At 48.0% G+C, this 24,186-nt stretch overlaps 6 protein-coding genes and 3 non-coding genes across 9 annotated transcripts; 3 read left to right on the forward strand and 6 right to left on the reverse strand.

Moving 5' to 3' along the window:
- Nucleotides 1–126: 126 nt before the first annotated feature.
- Nucleotides 127–2,811, forward strand: VFPPC_11094 (fungal specific transcription factor; the record flags this gene model as incomplete). Its single annotated transcript, XM_018289362.1, has 6 exons — nucleotides 127–161; nucleotides 219–299; nucleotides 423–624; nucleotides 700–1,331; nucleotides 1,392–2,533; nucleotides 2,594–2,811. 6 exons carry the CDS (start codon nucleotides 127–129, stop codon nucleotides 2,809–2,811), a joined length of 2,310 nt encoding a protein of 769 aa, XP_018140217.1.
- A 978-nt stretch (nucleotides 2,812–3,789) lies between these two features.
- On the forward strand, nucleotides 3,790–5,549 carry VFPPC_11092 (MFS sugar transporter; the record flags this gene model as incomplete). The annotated part of the gene is made up of 3 exons (XM_022428740.1): nucleotides 3,790–4,719; nucleotides 4,774–5,156; nucleotides 5,222–5,549. 3 exons carry the CDS (start codon nucleotides 3,790–3,792, stop codon nucleotides 5,547–5,549), a joined length of 1,641 nt encoding a protein of 546 aa, XP_022284185.1.
- A 1,188-nt stretch (nucleotides 5,550–6,737) lies between these two features.
- Nucleotides 6,738–8,267, forward strand: VFPPC_18066 (heterokaryon incompatibility protein (HET) domain-containing protein; the record flags this gene model as incomplete). Its single annotated transcript, XM_022429725.1, has 1 exon — nucleotides 6,738–8,267. One exon carries the CDS (start codon nucleotides 6,738–6,740, stop codon nucleotides 8,265–8,267), a length of 1,530 nt encoding a protein of 509 aa, XP_022285285.1.
- A 1,462-nt stretch (nucleotides 8,268–9,729) lies between these two features.
- Nucleotides 9,730–9,828, reverse strand: VFPPC_17307. The gene has a single exon. It is a non-coding gene; the product is annotated as a tRNA-Cys (tRNA).
- An 86-nt stretch (nucleotides 9,829–9,914) lies between these two features.
- Nucleotides 9,915–10,013, reverse strand: VFPPC_17306. Its single transcript has one exon. It is a non-coding gene; the product is annotated as a tRNA-Cys (tRNA).
- Nucleotides 10,014–10,879: 866 nt separating this feature from the next.
- On the reverse strand, nucleotides 10,880–10,974 carry VFPPC_17305. Its single transcript has one exon. It is a non-coding gene; the product is annotated as a tRNA-Cys (tRNA).
- A 2,523-nt stretch (nucleotides 10,975–13,497) lies between these two features.
- Nucleotides 13,498–15,243, reverse strand: VFPPC_11090 (glucose-methanol-choline (gmc) oxidoreductase; the record flags this gene model as incomplete). The annotated part of the gene is made up of 1 exon (XM_018289358.1): nucleotides 13,498–15,243. The coding sequence occupies one exon, from the start codon at nucleotides 15,241–15,243 to the stop codon at nucleotides 13,498–13,500; it is 1,746 nt and encodes a 581-aa protein (XP_018140213.1).
- Nucleotides 15,244–16,925: 1,682 nt separating this feature from the next.
- Nucleotides 16,926–18,720, reverse strand: VFPPC_11089 (tachykinin family protein; the record flags this gene model as incomplete). Its single annotated transcript, XM_018289357.1, has 4 exons — nucleotides 16,926–17,643; nucleotides 17,707–17,828; nucleotides 17,901–18,184; nucleotides 18,249–18,720. The coding sequence occupies 4 exons, from the start codon at nucleotides 18,718–18,720 to the stop codon at nucleotides 16,926–16,928; spliced, it is 1,596 nt and encodes a 531-aa protein (XP_018140212.1).
- A 1,324-nt stretch (nucleotides 18,721–20,044) lies between these two features.
- VFPPC_11088 (hypothetical protein) lies at nucleotides 20,045–20,770 on the reverse strand (the record flags this gene model as incomplete). Its single annotated transcript, XM_018289356.1, has 1 exon — nucleotides 20,045–20,770. The coding sequence occupies one exon, from the start codon at nucleotides 20,768–20,770 to the stop codon at nucleotides 20,045–20,047; it is 726 nt and encodes a 241-aa protein (XP_018140211.1).
- Nucleotides 20,771–24,186: the final 3,416 nt, after the last annotated feature.

The following is a 24,186-nucleotide window of genomic DNA, read 5'->3' on the forward strand; positions in this document are numbered from 1 at the left end:
TACGGGACCGGTTTCGCGCAGTTGTATCGATATCAACGCCGGGTCCGGGTGGGGAGATGTCCATGTCCCCTTCAGTTTCGGCTTCGGCTTCGGCCTCGACCCGGCGGCTTCCCACAAGGGTGAGCAATGCCTGTCGCAGGTGTCGCCGCAACAAGTCTCGCGTAAGCAAACCAGACTTAACCCAAGCTCGGCGATGAAAGCTAACTGGCTGAACATAGTGCGATTCTTTTCGGCCGTGCTCACTGTGTTTGCGCGCCGATGTGGATTGCGAACCGGTACAAGTTGGTGAATCCTTACATGTAACCGGCGCTCGGGATACTGCCAGTCGCAAGGCGCGACATAGAGTGACACGCCGAATGTAAAGTCATTCATCCATCTTTCTCGATATTGAACCTAACTAGACGTTGACGTCTTTGCCGCAGACAACCTCCGTTAAGAGGTACTAGAAGTAACCCCAAGACGACATCGTCAACATCTCTCTTTGGCACGCGCCGTCATGCATCAGAACATGATACGGACCATGATGAAACGCAACCAGACCGGTGCGAAGCGCTGTCGAAATCGTCGGAACCTGAAACCCCAGAAGTACCTGGGACGGACTCTGCAATGGGTATTGCGAGAAAGGTACGTGGGCAGCATTTTTGTCCAAACCCCCCCTTCCCTTCTTCTGTCTTGCACAATATACTCAATCGCCTGCAGATAAGCAGACTTGGAAGCCAAGGCATTGGTAGTTGTTCAACGTTTGCCATTCCTGACGGAGACTACCCCTCCCAGAGCCCTCGCTCAGGTGCCGGTGATGCGCGCATTCCCATATCAACGATTCTGGGACGGCCATTCCCTAACCGACAGCTCATCCATACACTTATGGAAGACTACTTTGATGCAGTTCACTGGTTCTCTTTGGTAATATACGAGCCAAAGTTTCGAAGACAACTCGCCTCCGTCGAGGGTGGATATGCGTATCAATCTGACGCTTCGTTTCTTACGTTGCTGTCCATGGTCCTGTGCATGGGTGCGTGGTACAGGTCGAACCGGGTAGCTCACGAGGGAGATGAAGATTGGCGCCGCTGGAGTGATGACTTGCTGGGAATTGTTGAATCCAGGCTAATCTGCCTAATGGATGAGACATCAATTACTGCTGTGCAGACGTGCATCCTGCTGGGGTCGCATCACGTCTATCACGGTCGACCAAATCTATCCTTTGCACTGCTAGGGGCGACGATTAAAATATCCCACGCCTTGGGCATACATCGACATGTCTCTGCACATAAAAGTTCCAGCGAAATTGAAGAGCGCAAAAGAGTATGGTGGACAATCTACACGTGGGATAGGTAAGCTGGCCGGTCATGGTCATGTTCTGTAGACACATTATATTTTCTGACATGGGCCAGGTTCGCTTCCATCTCCTATGGGCGACCCATGAGCATCAATGACGAAGATTTCAACATCGAGATGCCCGAAGAGTATCCCGAATCGCCGTACTTTTCTTGCATACCCAATGGCCAACAAGCATCTGGCCTTGTATACTCACGATACCAGACCGAATTAAGCAGTCTCTACCGCATTGCATCCCCGGCGTTGAAGGTCGTTTTTGGCTGCATTTCAACTCACAACCCCAGGCAACGATACGAGTCCGAGTACGCTTCCCTAGTCAGCGAGGTCACTGAGAAGCTACACACCTGGAGAACCAGCCTACCTCCACACCTAAACCTAGACCTCGATCACGACTATTCCAGCGGGAACAATGACTGGAAGACTCGGGCGCATACTTTACAGTCTTTGTCGCTGCAGTTGACTTTTGACAACTTACTCATAGTGCTCTATCGGCCATTTCTAGCCAAACAGGTCGACCACTTGTCGGTTACGCCCTCGAATGCATGCACACTGGCATCTCGGGCTGGCTCCCCCGTCCCTAAGCAACATGGCGTTTCGTTCACTGGAAACCTAGGAAGCTCCACGGCCGCGGATGCCATTGCCGACACTACCAACAACTCGGAGTACTGGCTAAGTGCGGCTGTAAGAACGGCGCGAATTTCTGAGCTTTCCGAGCTGGCCCAGCTTGCAAGGGAAAGCCATCTTGTCGCCTTTATGGCCATAAACTTGTTCCACGCCGCGATCGTGCTTATACTTCTGGCCCTCTCGGACCCTCTTTCTGACAGAGCCCAGAAGCTGAAGAGGACGATAACCCGGGTGCTTCGCCTGCAGAAATTGCTGGGCAAGCAGTCAGCTCTGTCGAAGCAAAGCAGCTTCGTTCTCCAAAACCTTATATCTTTGCTGCTCAGGAGGGAGGAAGAGGCCATGTTGGGCAGGCCGTCCGCCGCTCCCAGCCGGGACGTCGGCACGGAGGAGACGCGACGATCTCAAGGTCTGACTCACAGTCCCTTTCCGACAGCTGGTGATGTCGTCCCCAGCCACCAGTCATCACCATTGGAGGGGCCAAGCATCATCCCTCAACACGGTACGGACACGGGGTTGTGGCCGAATTTGACAGTAGCGCAGCAGCTGAACGAGAGCCTTGTATCTGTACAAAAAGGTTGGTACATTCACTGTTCAGGATTTTGATATCCATGGTACTGACACTGGTCTGTTCAAGTATTTCCTGCGTCGAACGAGCAGTTGGTGCAAGGCGCCAATGTATCAGACACGCCGTTTGATCAGCGTCAAATGTGGAACCATTCATATAACGAGACGGGTGGAAGTGACATCGGTCAAGCCGTAGCACCAGGCGCACCGGGACTGGATAATGGGACTAATGGCTTGTTCTGGCTTTGGGACTTTAATTGGGATAGTGCTCATATGCAATCATATTAGAGTTAAGTGCTGGTAATTCGTTTGTTTCTGGGGTCAACGAATACTTTGAGCTTTGGCCCAACGTCCTTATCTGCATCTAGCTCGGACTTTGCGCCGCTGAAAATACCAGACGTATTTGCAAAGGGGAAGAGAAACATTAAAGCTACTACCCGTAGGAGGCGGCTTCTGGGTGACGGTCTGTGCTTGAAGCGATGCGGTACAAATCAGAATATGAGTACGGCTACAAGGGTCCAGGAAGCACGCCCAAGCACGCTCAGCAAGTACGAAACCCGGCATCTCCACTTAACTTGGCATAACGAACTCAAAGATCTAAGCCAGGGCGGCAAATAGCTCGCCCGGTATGAAGGTGCCGGGAGCTCTCAGGATTCGGCATCGTCCATGTGGAGCCTCACTTGACGTCAATGTTCAGCCCCCCAGGATAGATTAGGTGGGTAGCTAACGCCAGTACACACCAGACACTATATGTATGTGGGACCTAGTGTGCCATATCGGTTCCGGCGGGTGAGTGAAGCTGGGCGAGGGGGCATACATATATATCCCGCCGGAACCGATTTGACATCAAGTTCAATCCGGATTTGCTACGGAATATTGTAGCCTAGAAGCCAATGCGCCGACCGTTCAAGCTTCCGCGAGTCATTCTTCATGTTCATCATGTACTTTTCTAAACTTCCATACCCCTGAGAGGCATTCACATCGCCCAAAATGGTACGAGTCACGCACACAAGTTGCTCTCCATGGCATTGACCTCAGGAACCGGCGGGAGACTTCAATGTTTATCCTTGCCCTGACGAGTTTTACCCCAGACTACCCCAAAGAAACACCAGGAGCCTATTTACTGGACAGTCTTATACTTGATTCCTCCACGGGGATTTAATTATAATATGCTTAATATCCCCCACTCGGTTAGAGTTGTCTCCTCAGCTTGAACCTCTTCAACCAGACAGAGTCTAGCACAATTCGCACATTCAAATTCATGCAATGGACGTAACCAGCACTCATCATGAGCAACAGAACTCCTCAGCAAAGTTCGTACAGGATGTTCCTGTGCTTCAGTCAGACGAAACTGGCGAGGAACCAGCTCAGAGTTGGTTAGAGAGAAAGTTGAAGCCTTCCAGAATCTCCGCGCGGTATCCAATCAAGGGGAAACCGCTGCTTTTTGCGACATGTGCATTTGGCAGTCTCGGCGATGCTTTGTTCGGATACAACTCTGGAATCATGTCTGGGCTTCTTGTCAACCCAGTCTTTGTAGCCAGATTCTACAAGGACTACGGCGGCGCAGACGGAACAACTAATAAAGTCAACCCTTCCATCACGGGAATTTCCGTTTCATGCCTGCAGCTCTCTGCAGCTCTGGGGGCGCTCATAGCCGGACCACTGGGCGACATGATTGGCAGGAAGAAATGCGTCCGCCTGGGAGCGTTCTTCTACTTCTTCAGTGCCTTTATTCAGATATTCGCCCCTGGATTCGACACGTTTATTGCCGGGCGCACGATCCAGGGTTTTGGCGTTGGGTTCCTTTCGATGACGGTGCCCATCATTCAGACGGAGATTGCAGCACCACATCGTCGTGGTCTCATGGTTGGAATCGAATACACATTTCTTATTGCCGGATACATGCTCTCGTGCTGGGTGGACTATGGCTTCAACTTTCTTCTCCCAAGCTCATTGTCGTGGCAAGGGCCGTTCATTGTTCAGATTGGGCTGTCCTTCATTCTTCTGTCAATGTCTTTTTTCCTTCCAGAAACCCCGCGTTGGCTGGCGAAACAAGGGTTCATGAAAGAAAGTCTACAGACAGTGGCAGACTTGCACAGCAAGGGAGACGTTGACGCCCCTCACGTCAAGAGTGTGTTCCTCGAAATCCAAGAGGCCGTCCGTTATGAGAGAACACTAGGATCCTCAAGCTGGAAGGTAAGCTCCATATAAATAGGACGATCAGTCCATTTCTGACTTTGCGTGGCTCAGGAAATGTTCACCCGCTATCGCAAGCGTACAATTGTCGGCATCACCGTTCAAATGTTTGCGCAACTCAACGGCATCAACATCATCTCATTCTATCTGCCAAGTACTCTCTCCGCCGCCGGCTTTGACGACCGAAAGTCTTTGCTCTACACTGCTGCCAATGCCATACCATATACCGCTGCAACCATCACGACATGGTATCTAGCTGATAAATGGGGTAGGCGACCACTCTTGATCCTGGGTGGGTTTGCCATGGCGGCATTTCTCGGTGTAGTGTGCGGCTTTACGCAGGCCGACATGCCAATCGACATTAAAGCCAAGGGACAGTACGCATTTGTCATGCTATACAATATTGTTTATGGGTTTACCTGGGGTCCAATGCCATGGTAAGGTGATCTGCTGTGTTGTAATTGTGAGGCCTTTCTGTGTGACTAATTTCTTTTCTCCACAGGCTTTTGCCAGCTGAGATCTTTCCGCTCCGAGGACGCAGCAAAGGCATGGCGCTGGCGACGACTAGCAACTGGATTTTCAACTTCATCATAGGCATGGCGTCCCCCGACGCCTTTGCAGGGATACAAGGCTACTTTTACTTGGTCATTGCGGGCTTTTGTCTCTTCTCCGCCTTCCTTGCCTGGAGCTACTATGTTGAGACGGCCGGGCATACGCTGGAGGAAATTGCCATGGCATTTGGCGACAAGGCTTTTATTGACGCTGACGAGGACGTTGTAAGGAGTACGAATTTTGCCACCCAGACAAACCAAGAGAAGACCAAAGTTTAGTGGAGGGACTAGGAGGAGGGCAAAACGACCCAGCAGGCGAAAGCACTTTTGAAACTGCCTGGCGCTTTGTTATCTAGTGGTTACTGTTGAATCTTGGAGCTGATGTGCTGCCGCCCAACTTGTTAGCAAAACAGACGTCAGGTAGATCCACTGAAGACTTTATTCCCAGAATCCTACTTCCACCTCAACAAGGCTGGAGGAACTAAACCGAACACCTAAACCACCAACTTACTCATATAAGCAGAAACGAGACCTTTAGAGTTAATTTCTCTCCTAACATATGCTATCGCCATGGCCCAGACAGTATCAAGGCGTGTTGTAAACCGCGCAGAACCGTGCGCCACTTGTTGCTCACTGCGTTTTGACGATGAAGGAAATAATGGCTTCGCGGAGCGGTCCCCTGAAGGCAATTTCCAATTATTTTTCCATCCACCCGAGGCTGGAAGGATATTTCCAGTCACAGACTGGAAAGACAAACTTCCCAATTTACCGGTTCTCGAAGGATCTGCTTGCAGAGGGTGTCAGTTCTGTGGCTTTTTGAGAGAGATTATCATCGATAAAGGACTTCACCTGCAATTAGGTGCCTCTGAAACAACTGACGTCTTCATCTGTCTATTCTACGTATAGGGTGTTCGGAGCCCGATTCCGGAGACTGAGCCGTTCACTATTTCACCCCTTTCCATCAATAGCCGCCGTAATGGTCTGGTGTGTTTGCACATGACGCTGGGGATTTTGGACGGCGCCTTCGAGTCGATAGTCTTCTCTATACACTCTAGGGATGGTATGTAACCGCTGACTAAAGACATTTGCCTTTGAGATTCTTTAGCGCTCATCTTCTTGCACAGAAGTTGTCATATCTTGGCTCGGAATAAAGTCAGCTCATGGCGAGCCGTTGTCGGATGGAAATATCGCCTGGGTCGACAGGCATGTGCAATACTGTCTAGACAACCATGCGGTACACCGAGCTGGCTCTTTTCTCCCCACGCGGCTCATTGATCGAAAGTCGACGCAGCTCATCCGAGGCTCATCGTCACACTCGAAGAGATTAGAAATAAAAACATCGTCCCAGAAACAGTCCGGTACGAAGCACTAAGTTACTGCTGGGGCCCGCCGGCCGACGCAGCTAGGCAGCTCAGGACTGAACGTCGCACACTGAGTAACAGGCTGCAGGGAATTCAGGAGGCAGAGATGTCCACAGTTATTCGAGATGCCATGGCTGTCTGCAAGGCCTTGGATATTAGGTTTCTCTGGATCGATTCGGTCTGCATTGTGCAAGATGACAAGTCGGACTGGGAAGTGCAGAGCCAACAGATGGGTTCAGTATATCGCTACTCCTTTTTGACCATATGCGCTCCGACGTCTCACTCCTGCGACCAGGGATTCCTAGGTTCGAATAATCACGCAATCGACGTCCCATTCAGGTCGCGTATCAACCCTGGCATTGTGGGAAGCTACACCATCGAGGACCAAGGGCAGGAATCAGGGATGCGCTTCCTACACCCTAACAACCGGACTCCCTATAATATCGATACCGGGGTCTCCTCCTGGGCGACTCGTGGATGGGTGTTTCAGGAACGGAAACTTTCTCCTCGAAAACTCGTATTTGGGAGGTCTATGTTTCACTTTGTTTGTGCCCATCACAGCATCTCTCAGAACGGCCTTGTACTCCCCTCGCCAATGATGGAAACGCTGTTGCCAGTCTTCCGAGCACTACAGCTCGGGTTGTTTAATGAAGGAGACGTCCATATGGCATGGACAGAAATTGCTTCCGAATACGCGGATCTAACCTTGCAGCAACAACACGACAGGCTGCCGGCTATATCTGGTTTAGCGCAGCTCTTTGCAGATTCTGCGAGACTCTCGGAAGACTCGTACGTCGCTGGACACTGGAAGGCTCATCTCCTGAAAGGCTATGGGCTGCTGTGGCAGCGGGAGTCGATTCACACACGACAGAGCCTCCTTGATCAGTTCAGGGCAGCTCAGCGCCTCAAGACGCCAACTTGGAGCTGGGCTAACCAAGCAAGAAGCTTCAAGCCCGGCTATCTACACTACCATCCTCACGGATCCCCTGCGCGCCCACATTCATGTGTTGAGTTCCAGAAAATGGACGTAGAGACATCCCACGCGGGTTTAAACGCTTTCGGCAGCGTTACCAGCGGCATGATCAGGATGACGGGAAGACTGAAGGCCTACGCGTCACTACGCGTCTCCAGGCAATATCCGTCAACATATGCACGACGATTGTTTGAAGGAGATTGCCACATTGCCGATTGCGTTCTTGATTGGGTTGTGCACCATGATGGCGAAGAACAGGATGGACTTATACTGCTGCCTCTCCTGAGTGCCTGCCCCGGCGAGTCTCCAGGCTTGCTCATATACGACGAGCTAAGGGGCTACGATATACCATCCCAGCGAGCGAAAGGGAGATGTGTAGTTCCGTCCAGCAATGCATACACGTTTTCGGCAACTATGAACGCCACAATTCTGAAAAGAATGACGAGTCCTGAAAATCAAGAAGACGCCGAGCCCAAGTGCCAGTGTTTTAAGACTTGTGCCCATGCAGAGAAAGTGAATCGGGATGTCTTCGGGATCGTTCTGTGTCGATCTGATGTGCCTGAGCAATATTGGCGAGTAGGAGTCTTTTTCTCAGAGGCATCAGAGACAGCTGGGCTGGCTCTGTTCCGTGACGTGGCGTATCAGGAAATCATCACCACGTAGCACACTGCCGCATCAAGCTGCTTGGTAGCAGGAGACTGGAAGCTAGACTAAAATCTCATATTTCCACGCCAATAGAAGGTCTGGTGCCACCTAAGTTAACCCAGTGGAGGGAAAAGGGCCTCCCAGACTCCCAGACAGCTGCAGTAATCGCGCCTGGGTCTTGTAGGAGGTGCAACATTCCTGTACCCAATTTATTACTCTCTGGTACGTACGTATAGATGCAATCAAGCCCAGGCAAGGTGTGAACCAAAAACACACAAGTAGTCTCATTGGAAAGCGTAGAGCTCCCCCAAATGGAACAGTAAAGAAAGAGAAAGGGTAATCATCCTTGGGAGGAAAGGAGAAAGACATCCCTGGGATTTAGATTCACATCTACATAAATTTACATCGTTTTGCCGCTCATCATTACACTACAGCACACGTAATGCCCCCAACTGTCAAGTAATTCCTCCAACTTCCCACTCTAATCTGTGTACCGCGCTTCTAACCTGTTTGCAACCCTTTAGAATGCCTTCATTCTACAGTTAGTGCACATGTAGCCTGACACTCAAATGTAACTGGATCCATTTCCATCATCCCAATCGCGATCCATCGCTACAATAGCAACGTAAACGCATCTTCCCAATTTTAGCGGACTGTTAGTATTAAATTCCATCTTGAAAGACTTACTGAGTACTTGAAAGCTTAAACCCAACATTAAGGTTAAGCTCGACGTTTAAAGCTGTTGAGTTTCCACACACATCCTGCATCCCAATACTGTCCTGCTCAGGGGTCAGGTGGCAGTAATTAGCAATGCATTAACCCTCCAGTTCTCTCCAGTGATAGTTACATGACGATTCTGGTCGTACCAAGCAGTTAACGGGGACGCCGTTGCTGCATTAATCACATTATAGGCGCTAGTTTGGAAAGTTTACAAGATAGTTTACGAAACTTTCTGAGTGCTTAGGCTTAAACCCAATATTACAGATCAGCGTTAAGCTCAACGTTAAGCTCAACATACAAGCTAGATTGCGTTCGTATCCACTGGAATTTACCAAGTCCTGTCCCCAATTAGGTGTTAAGCGTCCGAAATTTGCCACGCTTCGCTCCTGTTCTCCCCGTGCCGTGATATTTACGTCATGTTGAGTCGTAAGAGGTTATTCGGATTCCGTCGCATTAATAATTTTACGCGCCAATAAGATGTTCCTGCCCTGACCCTGTGTAAACAACCATGGTATCGTACCAGTGCATCCCCATCACATAACTGCCATGCAGACAGAGCACAACCTAACAACGCTTTGCGCAAAACACATTCATACGCATTATAATGTGCGCAATAGCAACAATCAAAAAGGATATTGCGAATCAGTCTTGCACATAACGTCTGTTGAGGGCAGTTGTCGCAGCCACCCGGATGTGACGAACCCACCAGAGAAATCCTCGCATGTAGCCAACACATACGCACATCAACAAAAAAGAATGATGACCGGGACAGGAATTGAACCTGCTACCTTCTGACCACTGAGAATACTATAATGATGCTTGTGTGTAGTCAGACGCTCTACCACTGAGCTACCCAGCCTTTGTTTGTTGGGGTACATAGTACTAAACCACTTTATAACCCTTTATCCCACCACCCTCACATGCAAACTGGCAAAACAAGAATAATGGCCAAGACAGGAATCGAACCTGCTACCTTCTGACTACTAAGAATACTGTAAAGATGCTTGTTTGTAGTCAGACGCTCTACCGCTGAGCTACCCGGCCTTTGTTTGTTGTGGTATATAGGACTAAACTACCTTATATGCCTTCATCCAAAGAAGCAGCAAGTCAGTAAATCCACCTAGTTGATCACCCAAGACGCGGCTTCAATTCGACACACGAATACTGGCCTGTCCTTTCTGCATTTACCACAAGGGCCTTGCAACTTGTCACGCTGGGTATGTAAAAATTGCATGATACAGGCAAGTTGATTCCTGAGCTCTACGGTGGACCATGGATGAGTGCTTTGAGGATTGTCCAAAGGCTTCCATGATTATCCAAAGAATTACGTGGCTGCCCAAACCTTCTATGGTTATCTGAAAGTTTCCGTGGCCATCTAAAAGTTTCCATGACTATCCAAAGAATTCCGCTCCAGCCGGCAGTCCCCTTTTCTTGCTTATAGTGGTTTTGTTTTCGTAATTAGAAACTCAGCCGACACAGACAAAACTTGCAGACGCCCGGGCACACAGCACACGGCGGGAGCCAAGACGATCCCACCATCATTCCCAGCACGCAGCCAAGCAAGTTTAAAAGTCGCAATGAGATGGCCACACGTTTCGTATGCTGTAGATACCAGGTTTTACTTCCTAAACGCAACAAAGCTTCTCGAACCGCCCAGCTTGGCGACTGCTCTGCTCCGTCATGAAACAGATTCACACAGAAAGCTTGCTCCCGGCCCCTATTCTTTGGCTGTCGGTCTCAGAAGCAGCAACGCGACATTCCCAGGCGATAAAGGCGTTAAAAAGACAGCATTGGCCTGGGGGACTAGGTTTCAGTGCTGGCATCGTATACCAGTTGGATGGGTGGTGGCGACGTTGAGAATTCGCCTCAAAACTGGACCACGGTAAAAAGACAATGCATCGACAAAAAGGTAACCGGGACAGGGATCGAACTTGCATCTCCTGACTGCTAAAGATACTATAGTAATACTTGCAGCCAGACGCTCTACCAGTTGAACTACCCAGTTATTAGGTATGGTACTAAACGGCCTTATAAACCTCCACCCCATCACCAACACCCTCACCCTCACCATCACAACAAGCTGCGCCGCGGGTATTTTGTCTTACTATGCTCGCTTGTCAAATAAAAAAAGTAACAGGCTTTCTTTGTCTGATTTACTTGTGCTTGGTAATAGTTTAGATCTCTGAGAGCTTGCACTACCAAATACCTGGGGCAGAGGAACACAACACATGCAAAGATAACAGACCAGTATAAAATCGGAATCACGACGGACCCAGTTTCCTTTCTTAAAAGAGTTCCTAAGTTGTGGCTGATTTAACCTAAGCAGTTCCTAAGCCTTAGTAAGTTACTCTAAGTAGCCTCTAAGCTGCTAGAGCTACCCTAAGTATCTCCTAGAGTTTTCTTAAGCTACTTGCTATTAATAATATTATTATACTCTCTTTAACGTGAGTGCATAACGAGTGGGCTAACATAACGAGTAGGCTACTTAATACTACCTTCTCGCAAAGATTCTACAAAAAAATAACTATAACATAGAAAACCAATTAATCTTTACTATAATCCTCTTTATTAGATATTTCTATATTAATCTAATAAGTATAACGTGAGTGCATAGTGAGTGCCACAGCATAGCAAGTGCCACACTCGCACTCTCACCTAAAATACTAGTTTTATATCCCTGTAAAAAATTCGCTCTAATGTCTAGTGTCGGTCTGTAGATGTTACCGGGCTGTTAGAGTCGCTCTGAATCTAATAAAACAAGCTGGGCAGCCGGTTTAAGCTTGCAAGTAAATACGGTAGTTATTTAGTAGGCGGCATTTAGAATAGTAGTGCACCTAATACGAGATTCTTTATTTAATCTAGGGACAAAAAGCGGTTGCTTGTCTTTAATTAGCCACCTATAAAGCATTTCTTGTGACTTTTAATACTTATAGAGTGGCTTACATATTACTCTAAAGGCTTTTTTGTCCTTTTATACTTCAAACTCAGTTAACAGTAGGGCTATAGGCCTGTATTCCGCACTTATGCCCTTATTAGGAAAGCAGGGTTTATATCCGCCTACTGCTAAAGACACCTGTTACCTTTTTGGGTATATATTGCCTGCAATTTGCAGTTCTGGCGAACTGCTATCTCCTAATATAAGCATACCTGTTAATGTTTGTATAATATTACCTATAACGCTTTATAGTATACTATAACCTATACTCTTTGTTGTTTTACAGTTATAAGCTTATGTGGGACACAGCGGCTAGGAATAAATCTTATTGCCTATGCACTAGTTGGTATTAAGGAGCTTAATTGTACCTGTCTTAAATAATGTATAGACTGTCTACCCAAACGTAGCGGATGCTAAGCCTAACGGCAAGCCTTATAAGGTCTCTAATTGTCTCTAGGAGCAATATGTTTATATTATTGTACCAAAAACTTCCTAGCTTTATTAGCTTGTTAAGATTAAAGAGAGTGGTTTTATCGTCTTAACCTAGCCCCACACATAGCTTAGAGCTATGTATATATCTTCCAGGGAGCTATACGCAAGATACTACTTCTTAACGTGAACTAGGATAAAATCGCAAGGAAATGTACTTAACTCCCTAGCCGCCTTAAAGACGTAACTTGAGCAACTGGACATGTCTTATATTCCATTTAAATATCTGTGACATAGTGTTCTTAGATACTTTGGTATGCTGTGTGAAGTTATTTCTATTAAAACGACTTTCAAGATCATCTAATATGGCGCTATTAATTAGTTTATTAAAATTGTTAAATATTTTAAGGCTATATGACTGTTAAGACATTAGGATCTCTGATTTAGCTGGGGTAATACTATTTAACTCACGCAAGTACACCTTATTCGTCACTTGCCCCGCGGAATGTCCCGCATGCATGTATCCCCGCTTTAGGCGGCTGCATGAGCTCTTAAGCTTTGGATTGTATGAAACCGGCTTGTCAGAGGGCACGTCCTTGATCAAGTACACATCTGGTTTGTAAGAAATTGGCTACGCCCACCCGGATACTCAGTCACAGCAAGTGAGGCGCTTAGTTCTTATAAGCGTGTTATCATATCCCACTTTATCCTCTGGAAAAAATGTGTCAAGACCAAGGATAATATAATGTATTCCCCCTACTAAAGTGTTGATATAAAACTACTTGGTGAATATCTTCCGGCTACAATTCCATGACCTAGCCTTGGGTTCTTGCCAACGAGAGTCAGAAGCCCTAGAAAATGCAAGTGTCGTAAAAAGCAACAGCTTCGAGGCAACTCTATATAACCAGTTGACGAAATTCCCCTATAGATAGCTTCAATCAAGGAACAAGTCCGCAGCACAATCGATTCATATGGTGTCAACCCTCACAGATGTACTGTGAAGACCACCGCTGAACCAAGCTTTGGCTTTAACCACGGGATGTAGCGCTGTCATGATCCCACTGAATGAGCGTCTTGTCCTAATTTTCTCTATCAGCTTTATTGCATTGTATGGGTAACATTGTGCTCTCCGGCTCATCGTCCTTTTATTCCTGCAATACTCACTTAGTGATAGAGATCTCCATGATCTCGCTTAATCGCATCAGCGCCCTTCTCGGCAACCATGTAAACCGAATTCTGAATTCTGCAGTCCGGAATGACAGGAATAACAGACGCATCAATAACCCGAAGATTCTTCACACCATGAACCTTGAGGTTCGGATCCACTACACCCTGCTGGATACTCTTAGACAAACGAGCAGTACCACAGGGATGGAAAGACGTTTGGCAACGATCTAGAACAGTCCTCTTCATAGCCTCGTCATCATGAAGTGGCATCTCCCAAGGATATTCGTCCTCAACAATATCCTTAAATCCCTCGCCATTTTTAAGAACGTCATAGGAGAACCTAATGCCTTCTCGTACAGCAATAATATCCAAGTCGTTATTAAAATAGTTCAGATTGATATTAGCCTGCTGCAGAGGATCAGCGCTGTTCAGTGTCACCTCGCCCCCCTCAGAGACCGGCCGAACAAGATCCACCATAACAGTCATATAGCTACCCTTTCCAGGATGTGGAAAGTGCCACTGGAACGCACTGCCAAAGAGGGGGATAAAGTCGAGTTCGAAATGAGGTTGACCATAAGGGCAAAATGGGTCTTTGCCCCCATTTGCATTCTTTGCCTTGCGATATTCGGGTGACTTCTCCAAGTATTTATCGATGCGAGGAAACCCGATCATCTCGAGGAAAGGGGACCCCATTGGTCCAGCGTGACGACCTTTAGAATAAGCGGACAAGACTTGGTCCTGCAAAGGACCTTTCCGCAAGACGTGATTGTCCATGGAGAAACTATCCTTGATTCGGAGGCAAAACGGAACACCTGGATGGTCCAATAGATGTTGGCCGACATGACGAGAATCAACCAATAGAGGGATGTTATGCTTGGCTAGCTCGGGTGCAGGTCCTATACCACTAAGCATTAAGAGCTTGGGGGTTTCGAAAACACCTTCCGAGACAATGACCTCGCGCGTAGCATAGAAGCTGAGTTCTTGTCCAGATGCGCTAATCACAGTTACACCCTTGGCAGTGCGGTCGGCGTCATCAATGATGAGAGTCTTGGAGTGAACGTGAGGCAAGATTGTAATGTTGGTCTTGTTTGCGACGGCGAGGAAGCTACCAGATCGACGACCCTTGTATATGGTATTGACGCTGTGGACCAGACCACGCATCTCCCCATCGAAGATGTTTTCCGAGACTGGTTCCCCTGTAGATTTCCATGCTTTAACGAGAAGATCCCGGAAAGGTGCCATTTCAGGCATTAGCTCCGCATGTGCAATTGGAATAGGGCCACCGAGGCCAATCTTCTTCAACTCCTTAGGGTACAGGCCAGCATCGTCATGATAGGTAGCACTCTTTCGAAGGTAGGGAACAAGAGGGCCCCAAGTCCATTCCTTACCACCATATTCCTCCCACATGTCAAAGGTGCCTTTGGATCCTGGAACCCATGAAAAATAGTTCAATGAAGAGCTACCGCCGAGAGCTTTTCCGCGAGTGTTGGGCTTCTCAATACGTTCATAGTCGTCCCGCTTGACCATGGTTGTCTTGTACGCCCAGTCGTACTCGCTGCCTCGGATTTCCATTGCCAACCCGGGGGTGCGAATTTCTTCATTTTCAATGGAGTTGCCTATGCCAGCTTCGACTACTAGGATTCTTGCATTCGGATTTTCGGCCAGACGAGCAGCAACAATGTTACCGGCCGTCCCACCGCCAACGACGATGAAGTCAAAACGTGAACCGTCTTTGACAGACATGGGGACGAAGTAGTGAATAAAGGTGTAGGTTTATGAAAGAGATGTACGTGTCAGGTATTCTCGTGTTGAAAATGTGAAAACCGTGAGAGTCGGGCCAGGGCTTATATAGGCGAAATATGAGAGCGGTGGTTGCTTGAAACCTGGAATGCAGATATGGAACCGTAATGCCACCAAAGGATGATTGTCACTTCGGCAAATACAATACTCAAGCATGATATTGGGTTAACTGGAGCAAACTGGCTCAATTAGAGTTTCAATCTGGATAGGTTATAGCATGTTTCGCGCAGAAATTATTGGCCCTCTAGATGTACCTATAAGGGTAACACCAATTGACCCCCGGGAAAGCCTGGTATCCTACGAGCACGTTCATGTAATTCACGTCCTTTCCTCCATGAAGACAGCTGTGCCGTGGTGATAAAGCGATTGGTTGCTGCTGTGGCATTGGCACTCGATGCAGGGATCGGCGCGTAACCAGATTTGGCGCTATGGGATTCTCCGTGAAGTTGCAAGTGCCGAGTAACCCGGACACGGTGTGAGAAAAGTTCAGCCCGAACTTACATGCAGATGATATTCCACCAGCGAGGGCTAATGTGGGCCACGGGAGAGCACTAGACGCAAGGGCTCGAGAGGACATCTGGAAGTTTAAAAGCTCTAACCCTGGTTCACGCTGTAGTTGGCGGACTATCTCTTGGGCTGCCACAAGGCCAGTGGAGCGGCCTTCCCGTATAGGAACCCTCCTGGGGGGGAGAACGGCCCTTCAAATCCTGAATGACCGTCAAGTATAGTCGCACAGTTGTTTATTGTGACATAGGCCAAAGCCACTGTGTATTACTCCTACTGCCAATACCTTGCATTTGGTGTCGTGTACTAGCAGCTTTACGTATCTTTATTTCATTTAATGTTGGGTTAGATGCCGGTGGAACTGCCTCTCCACTGGCCCTAAGGCTGCCCAGAGCATTGAAGCTACCAGACTGCTTCCTGTTGGCAGAGAGTAAATTGTGAGCTGTTAGTTCCATCAGCTGGTCCTGTGGAAATATGAAGACCTTCAAAGTTGCCGGTTGGTCGACTTGTCCGGCCCCATCTGCCAGCAGGTGGGTCCATGGTAGACGAAACGTCCATTGGCTGTATAGTATTGCCTAATTAGTGAAGCTCCCAGCCTCTTTAGCGCTATCACATATCACATCACAACATGGAACATTGAAGCTATCAAAGTGGAGATGGGCCGTTATACGCGCTAAAATCGCAAGATCAGATCGCTAGTTAATGGCCGTTGTGCGAGGGGCAGGGTGTGTGTTGCCGGGTTGTAACCTGTTTAACCGTTCCAGATTTTGAGTTCGTCGAGGCACGGTGCCAGAATTTGTAACAGTGCTGCCACTACGGAGTATGTCACCATGGGTAACAGGGGAGGCAACTTGGGTTCAATGTTCCATGTCGGAGCCAGCACCGTGCCGGCGGCGTACCAATGTCCCTGCAGAGCCTACCACTGGGGACAGTTCACGTGCCGTCTGGTCAAGTGTCCTTTCTTCCTTGCTGCGGCTAGTTCAGATCCCCAAGTAGGCGAGGCTCGCAGATATTTCGCGAATACTTCGGCTTTTGCAAAAAATACAGAAACGCATAAAAGGGAACATAACAGACGCCAGGATCATAGTGATGTTATAATATAAGAATGCTGCTAAAATCTATCAAACGCCATGTATTGTTGACAGCAACGTATCCGGCGTCCATTCGCCTTCGTACGTCTCCCTCGAATCCGACGACGACCGACTGAGTAGACGCAGCAAAGTTCTCTCCACACCATGTCGAGCTTCGCTGCTCATCGAGCCCAGTACGTTCGCCATGTTCAAGGCGTAGTCGATTTTGGACGCCCGGCTCGACTCCACGGCGAAACTATGAAACAACAAGCCAAAAAGGCCTTCGATAGTGTTGCGCCAAACGTCTCTATTCTCGTAAAGAAGTTTCTCCAACGATGTAATATCGCCGGAATCCACCGTCTCAGCCGTGTTTGACTCGGCACTAGCGTCTAAGCTACCTGCGTAGTCTTGCATAGACGCTTGCAGAAACACAGATATAAAGAAGAGGCAGGCTAGTCGCTTATACTCCCTTTCCTGACATTCTTCCGGGCGACTCAACTCCGCTGACTCGTGCAGCTGCATATCGGTTTCGATCAATGATACAGCCTGTCGGGTTGAGCTGTTATTGGTGAAGTAGTTCAGATTATTTGATGAGCTGCTCATAAAATTGCCGATATCCTGGACAAAGGACAAGAGCCACAAGCATCGAATTCGATGGAGGCTTGTCTCGTCGCTTGGGATACGATCCAAGACGGAGACTGACGGATTTAGTATGTCTTGTATTTGGTTGGAGCTGTCAAACCACGACGGTTTGGCCATCAGACTTATCCTGTGGAGAAACTTTGGTCAGCATGCGTGACGGCCAAGGTCGCAGTCTTGAAGTACTACTTACAGTGAAGCGACTAATCCCAGACGCCAGTTACTCTGCAAGGCCGTGATACCCCCTCTGGCGTCAATCATCCGTTGCAGTCCGTCTCGATGAATCCTCCATTCTGCTTCGGTTCCCCAGTATCGCTGCAATGATGTGTATTAGCTTCCTGTTGTCTCGATTCTTCCACGTAATCGACATGTCGATCAAGTACAGACCTCATATGTTAACAATCGCAACACAGCTGCGAAGATATCATCGCTTAAGGCAAGGCGTTCATCCTTCATCCAAATCGAGACAATTCGCATGGCTTCAGCTTTAAACTTCAGCGCCTCGGTAGACGATCGGTACCCCCGCATTCGGGCGAGATGGGCAGCAGAGTGAGCCATGATGGCATTGAAGGAGGCCGCATTCGAAAGGTCCAATGGTACCCATACGTCTCTCATGGGATTGAAGTTTCTAGCAAGGTCGTCAAACATCATGGTAGCATAAGTGCTTAGCCCTGACGACCACGAAGCGATGTTTAGGTTTGTACATTTCAGACTAAAATAGGAGTTGTCGCTTACAGTGATGCAATAGCCTATGGTGCTGTGCCGTCAGTTTGATAGGGAACCTGTCGAATGGATCCAACTGGCCGGAGCCCAGCGCACGATTCATCCCGGATAAGGCTTGAGACCTAACACTGTTGAATGCGATCAAGTGATGCTTGTTCTTGGGAGATTTACGCTTGTGTTTTGGAAGCTGTGATCTGGAAATATTGGTAGAGGTTGAGGGTGACTGCGATGAGGATACATCCGGATCGACTGAGTCCCCATGGCCAGGTGAGGGTGTGGTGCGCGCAAGCCGCGGTCGAATGGGCAAGTATGATGATGCTGCGCCATGGTCTGACTTTTTCTTGCTTAGTCTTCGTTGCCGTTGTTTCCAATATTCTCGCATAGCATGGCTACGGACGCCGTCTTGGTTTTGGCTCGTGACGAATGCGAATTGCGTGTTCTTTGAGCCAGTTGTGCCATCAGTTCCCTTGTCCGACCCGGACATTTTGAAAGCCAGGCCAGGGTTGATGGCTTCAGCTCTGATGCCTATTCCGATCGTAAACAACAATATGAAGATGTTCAACTTCCAAAGGGTAAAGAACCCTGACTGCTAGGCCAAGCGATGATGGCTAAAGGTTATTGCGACTTAAGGGTCGTCATCTCGCGTTCGCTGTTGAAAGAAGATCTGACCAAGTAGCTTGGCGGGCACTAAGTTAGAAGAAACATTGAACGGATGGGGTAGAGAAACGATCCCGCAGACCCAGAGCTGCATGTGAGCAATCAGTGTGAGACAGGGCGGAAGAGTGGCCGCCCCGACATGGCCAGATACGGATATGGCTACGGGATTTTCTTTGCCCTGGAGGGAGATCCCTAGAGGGCCTCGTCGAGACCCTATTTTCTGTCTGGGTTGTTCGAGTCTGGTCGGTACACTACATCGCAAGACCCACCATGTCACGCAAGGTACACTGTACGTACCTAGGTTGTACCTATCAGGCGTCAAGTTCTGTGTTGGGACCGCTCAATGTTGACGCTGCCAAAAGCGGCGGCAGTTCCCGCCAGATTCGGTAGGGAGAACATCGCCTCACGGATTCTGTCTGTAGATTTGGCCCACTGTTTAGCCAGCGCCTGCACGTCTAGATGTGCGAGGGCACGCTTAAGTCTTAAATACAACGTACCCTACTGCTGCTACCTAGCTTTATCCTTGTTATTACAGTGCTCGTTACAGTAGGCAGCGCATGTGTAACTCTTTAGAGCTCCTAACCCTTCTGTTAATGTAAAACGTAATGTAAGCATTAAATATGCTTGTAGTTTTAACTTGCCTAGCAAATACCGGAATGCAAAGGAAAGATAGCAGATAGGGCACTAAACTACATGGCATGCTACTCTCGGGTCTAAGACAATCCTTTCATTCATGCTGTAGTATAAGCATTTTACGGATCTAATGGTGGCATTGCGCTTTAACCATTACGACGCTGTTTAGCTGCGTTGTTCCACCGCTTGTTGAAAATGATGTGGAGATCGAGGCGAAAGACAGGTATGTCACATTTCACGCCCTAGGATGTGATTGGCAGTGGACTTGGTCCTTGATTGCAGCTATCCAGAGGGGACTGGAAATTGGTCAATGTTTATAGAGATCCTGATAGTTGCCACAGTGGTTGGTGGCGCCTAGCGTCATAGGTTCTACATTCATCTGTATTCGTCCAAGTTGCTCCCTGATGATGTTGAGTACAAGCTCTAAATTGAGGTGCTGTATTGTGTGACTCGGGACAACATATATCGCGCAGCCATTGGTGCCGCTCGGGTGATTTCTTCCAACCACAAGAATACTTCTAGCCTAGTTCTATCACCTCGACATTGTCATTGACAAATTGCTTGACCTGCTCCGGCCAGAACGTTGGATAGCGGCCTTTGCCTTCGAGTACCACCATTTCTAGCCTCTCTAGCTGCGTGCCACAATCAGCGAGCAGGTTTTCTATCCAATGTAATTTTGCAAAGAGTTCCCAATCCGCTTCATCTTCGTCGTCCTGGGAACTGGAATCCGCGCTAGATATGATTATATTGGGTTCGATTGCTCTGTTAGACGCCTCGTTGAATGAAGAGCAGTCAATATGTAAAATCTTTAGCTCTCTCGTCCGCAACATCGCTTTCTTGGTGAACTCTGCGCCACTGGTATTGAACCTGTCCTCGTTACGGAGTTGAAGGCGAATCTTCTGGACGCAAGCCCAGTCAAGACGGCCTTTTACTGCGAGCTGGAGCCGGAAATTCCAAGGCGAGTAGAAGGTTATAGCCACCTCTCGCAACCGCCTCACACATCGCATTTCCGACATTATTTTCTGGCAACTAGCTTCAAATGGTATGCCATCGCCCTCGTAAGGTTTGTCCTCGTCGAGAAACAGGTGCTCGGGCTGGTTCGTTGAGACGCCATCTACGATGGCATCGATAGCGATGTACTGCTGGTAGACAAGGTCACGGATCTCCCTTGGGAGGCGAGTAAAAAAGGGAGAGGCGGCTTGGTCTAGGCATTCGGACTGGAATTTCGAATGTTTTGACAACATGTCCGTGGTCAGGTATATCAAGTTTAAAATGATGCAAGGAGTGTGACAGCAGCATGATGATTGTGTTTCGATGAAGAGGAGGGGAAGTTTGACGAGAGTCCTGACTCCTGATGATGTTGGTCAGAGCAGGCATCAAGGTGGGGTTGTCTGCTCAACAATCCACCCGGGCGGCTCCGGTAGCGGGTCCAAAAGTATTGGCGTAGTTCGCGACTTCTCGAAAACCTTGCTCGAACTGAGTTATAGATATCGGCAACATCTTTTACCGTACTTGAGATATTCTTGCCAGTTGCAGAATACGACTCAATTCTCTAGGTCATCAACCACCAAACAAGGTCAAAGACCTGAGACTTGGAGCCAAAGAGAACCAAATAGACCAACGCACGGAGAAGGTAGCGCAGCAGTCTATCCAAGCTGCCTACCCTAGTGTCTGTCCCGATCTTTATCAAATGAGTTTTCTACTTGCTCGGTGGAGGCGACACACTTTCCTGGTGGAATGGTCTGATGGTACATGTGCGCCGCAGAGTTTGGCCGGGTAGGAGGTGGGAGTACATGAGAATTGCCTTCAACGCCAAAATGAGGTAGAAGGGGGATTACGTTGCCCGAGCTCTGCCAGCGACTTGGCTTACAATCTGTACGTTTTATGCAGCGTGTTACCTATTAATAATTCAGAAGCTCTTCTATTGTCCACTCGTTTTACAGTTAATATATGGATCCACAATCCGAATAGTTGCTCTTGTTCACGCGGTAGAATTATAAGCGATGCGCATGTCTTCAGTAAGATACGGTTAACACTAAAGATCCTGAGTGCGGCGATGTTGTGAATACCGACACTTAAGCGCCGTGGCGTATTGCCCTTGACAATTTATTGGACCACAGTACAGTAAAGCCAGTGAGCATCCCGCTGCCATCGAATGTGATGGGAAAAGTACATGTAACCACCGAGTTTGGCTGACCTCATATCCCTTTCACCATTCGCTGTGCAAAATGAGGCGAGCACAGGCTGCATGCTAACTACTAGGTACCCAGGTACCTTTCAGCTATCCTCCCTCATTGTCGACTTGTTTGGATTTGGTCCTCTTTGCACCTTCCTGCTCTCTCTTACCTACCAGACCCACAGCCTGCCGTTACTTTTTTGGACCTCTGATCTACCAGCTTCGTTTACTTTCACGTCTTAACGCCCATACGCTCTCTGCGGCACTTGGGCGCTGTCTGACAACCAGAGACCTGGGCTATTTCGTGAGTGAGGTTATATCGAACATCCAACTGTACACGACACGGTTCGGACAAATTGGCCACTCTTGCCTGGTGCCCAGGGACATGCTGGCACTCTGGCAGCGGAAGAAAGGGTCCTATTATTAAGCTCTTCTGCTACCATTTATTGTGATTTGAGGGCACCAGGATAGCTTCCACAAAGGCCATTAATACTCCAATATGACAAGATTTCGCCCTGAATACTATACGGTAGGATGGCTTTGTGCTCTCCCGGTCGAGCTTAACGCAGCAACAAAAATGCTTAATAAACAGCATCACAGCCTTCCTCAAAAGCCAGATCATCCAAACTTGTACACGCTTGGCCAAATCAATACCCACAATGTTATTATCGCCTGTCTGCCTGCTAGCCAGACCGGTACCAGTTCGGCCGCAGGGGTTGTGAGCCAGATAAAATGCGTATTTCCATCAATACAGCACATATTCATAGTTAGTATTAGAGGCGTCGTTCCAGGCGATAATGCAGCTATACAACTTAGGGATGTGGTGGTTAGCCAGCCGCACATGGGACATAGCGGTATAGTCCAATATGACTTCGGGAAGAGCACGCCCAGCAGATTCATCTGTACTGGATTTATTAACGCACTACCTACCATCCTTTTAAGTGCCGTTAACAAGCTGCAAGCAAATCATCTTAAGCACCAAGCTAATATTTTAAAGATCCTCTCCACGCTAATCTGCCTTCGTAACAAAGCTAGTCCCAATATCCTATTTAAGCCAACTTACATGCATGTTAGAGGAGCTAAATGTGATATATGTGATAAAGATATAGTAATGCATCGGACACCGCGAGACAGCAATAATATTGAAATCCACTATAGCACTATAGCTTCTAGCAATCAGCTTATACAAAACGGAGCAACTAGAGACTCGCTTAGCTTAGAGTTTGGTAGAGTGCTTTGCTTCAAGATAGAAGCGGCTGGGTTTATAAGCGTATTTCCCGGCCTTATCATTCAAGGCATCTGCGACTACGCAGACTCGCACAAGAATAAGAAATAGCAACCGTACACGGCAGCAACGGCAGCAGTAGTAGCAAAGGAAATCCTCTCAATTCTACCCACGGCACAGCTCGCCGTGACTAAAGAAACGGATTTAGAACTGGACAGCCCGGTCCGATTCTTAGCCCTTTCAAAAAGACCAGAATGGCAACTAGCCCAAGAAGGTATCCTCAACGCTATTACCCCAAAGAAAGAGTATTCCGGTTCGGCTGATATGTAGAGATTAGTGCCTTTACCCTGTAATATCTTTGAAAATATTTCCGACTATGAACCCACCTACACCTACCGCAGTTACATGCGCAATAGGTGCCTAGGAACTGCAACGTGGGTGCTACGCGACAAAGAATTCTTAGCGTGGAAAGAGGAAACCCGCTTATGTCTGTGGCTGTCCGGTAAAAGTATGCGTCCTTGTTTCTGCCAGTCTATTAGTCACATGCTTATCACTGTACTCCAGTTGGTTCTGGAAAGACTCTTATGACGTATGTTGTCCCAGTTTGTTGCCCTAAGTTTGTCAAAGTGTTAATATTACCTAGGACTACCGTTATAGAGTACATGATAGAGGCGTCTTAAAATGGGGGTGATTTTGTGGCCCACTTCTTCTACAGTCACTCGAATAAATCCCAGCTTAAAGCCGCTTATCTGTTTAAAAGCTACATTAAATAAATGCTTAGTTTTATTGATCTGATCGGAAAGGCGTGCCCTTGGGTGCTAGTGGAAGCGGTAAAACAATTCTACGGCCCAAAAACGTGCCGTCCTAGCTTCAAAGAGATCATAGACAGTATATTTATACCGTTGGGCAAATTCCTAAATTAGCTTGTTCTAAGCGCAATATATATTGTGAATGGTCTTGATGAGTGTGAGCTAGTCGAGAGACAACTGGTCCTTAGAACTTTTAGAGGGATAATGTAACAGCTTGACCTGCAAAGGGTTTTAATCTCTGGACGGGATGACCTCCATGTGAGGGACTTCATAACAGATTCCACGACTCTGCGTATGTCGAAAGAGGACAATAAGGAAGACATCCGACGGTTTATTGAGTGGAAGCTCAAGGAAAAAATGTTGGAAAGACAGCTCACAGAAAATAAGTGCGTCCTTTAGGACATTAAGAGCAAACTCAATGAAAGAGCTGATCTTATGTTAGTTGCCGCC

Source organism: Pochonia chlamydosporia, chromosome 6, assembly GCF_001653235.2.
Source record: "Pochonia chlamydosporia 170 chromosome 6, whole genome shotgun sequence".
Classification (NCBI taxonomy): domain Eukaryota; kingdom Fungi; phylum Ascomycota; class Sordariomycetes; order Hypocreales; family Clavicipitaceae; genus Pochonia; species Pochonia chlamydosporia.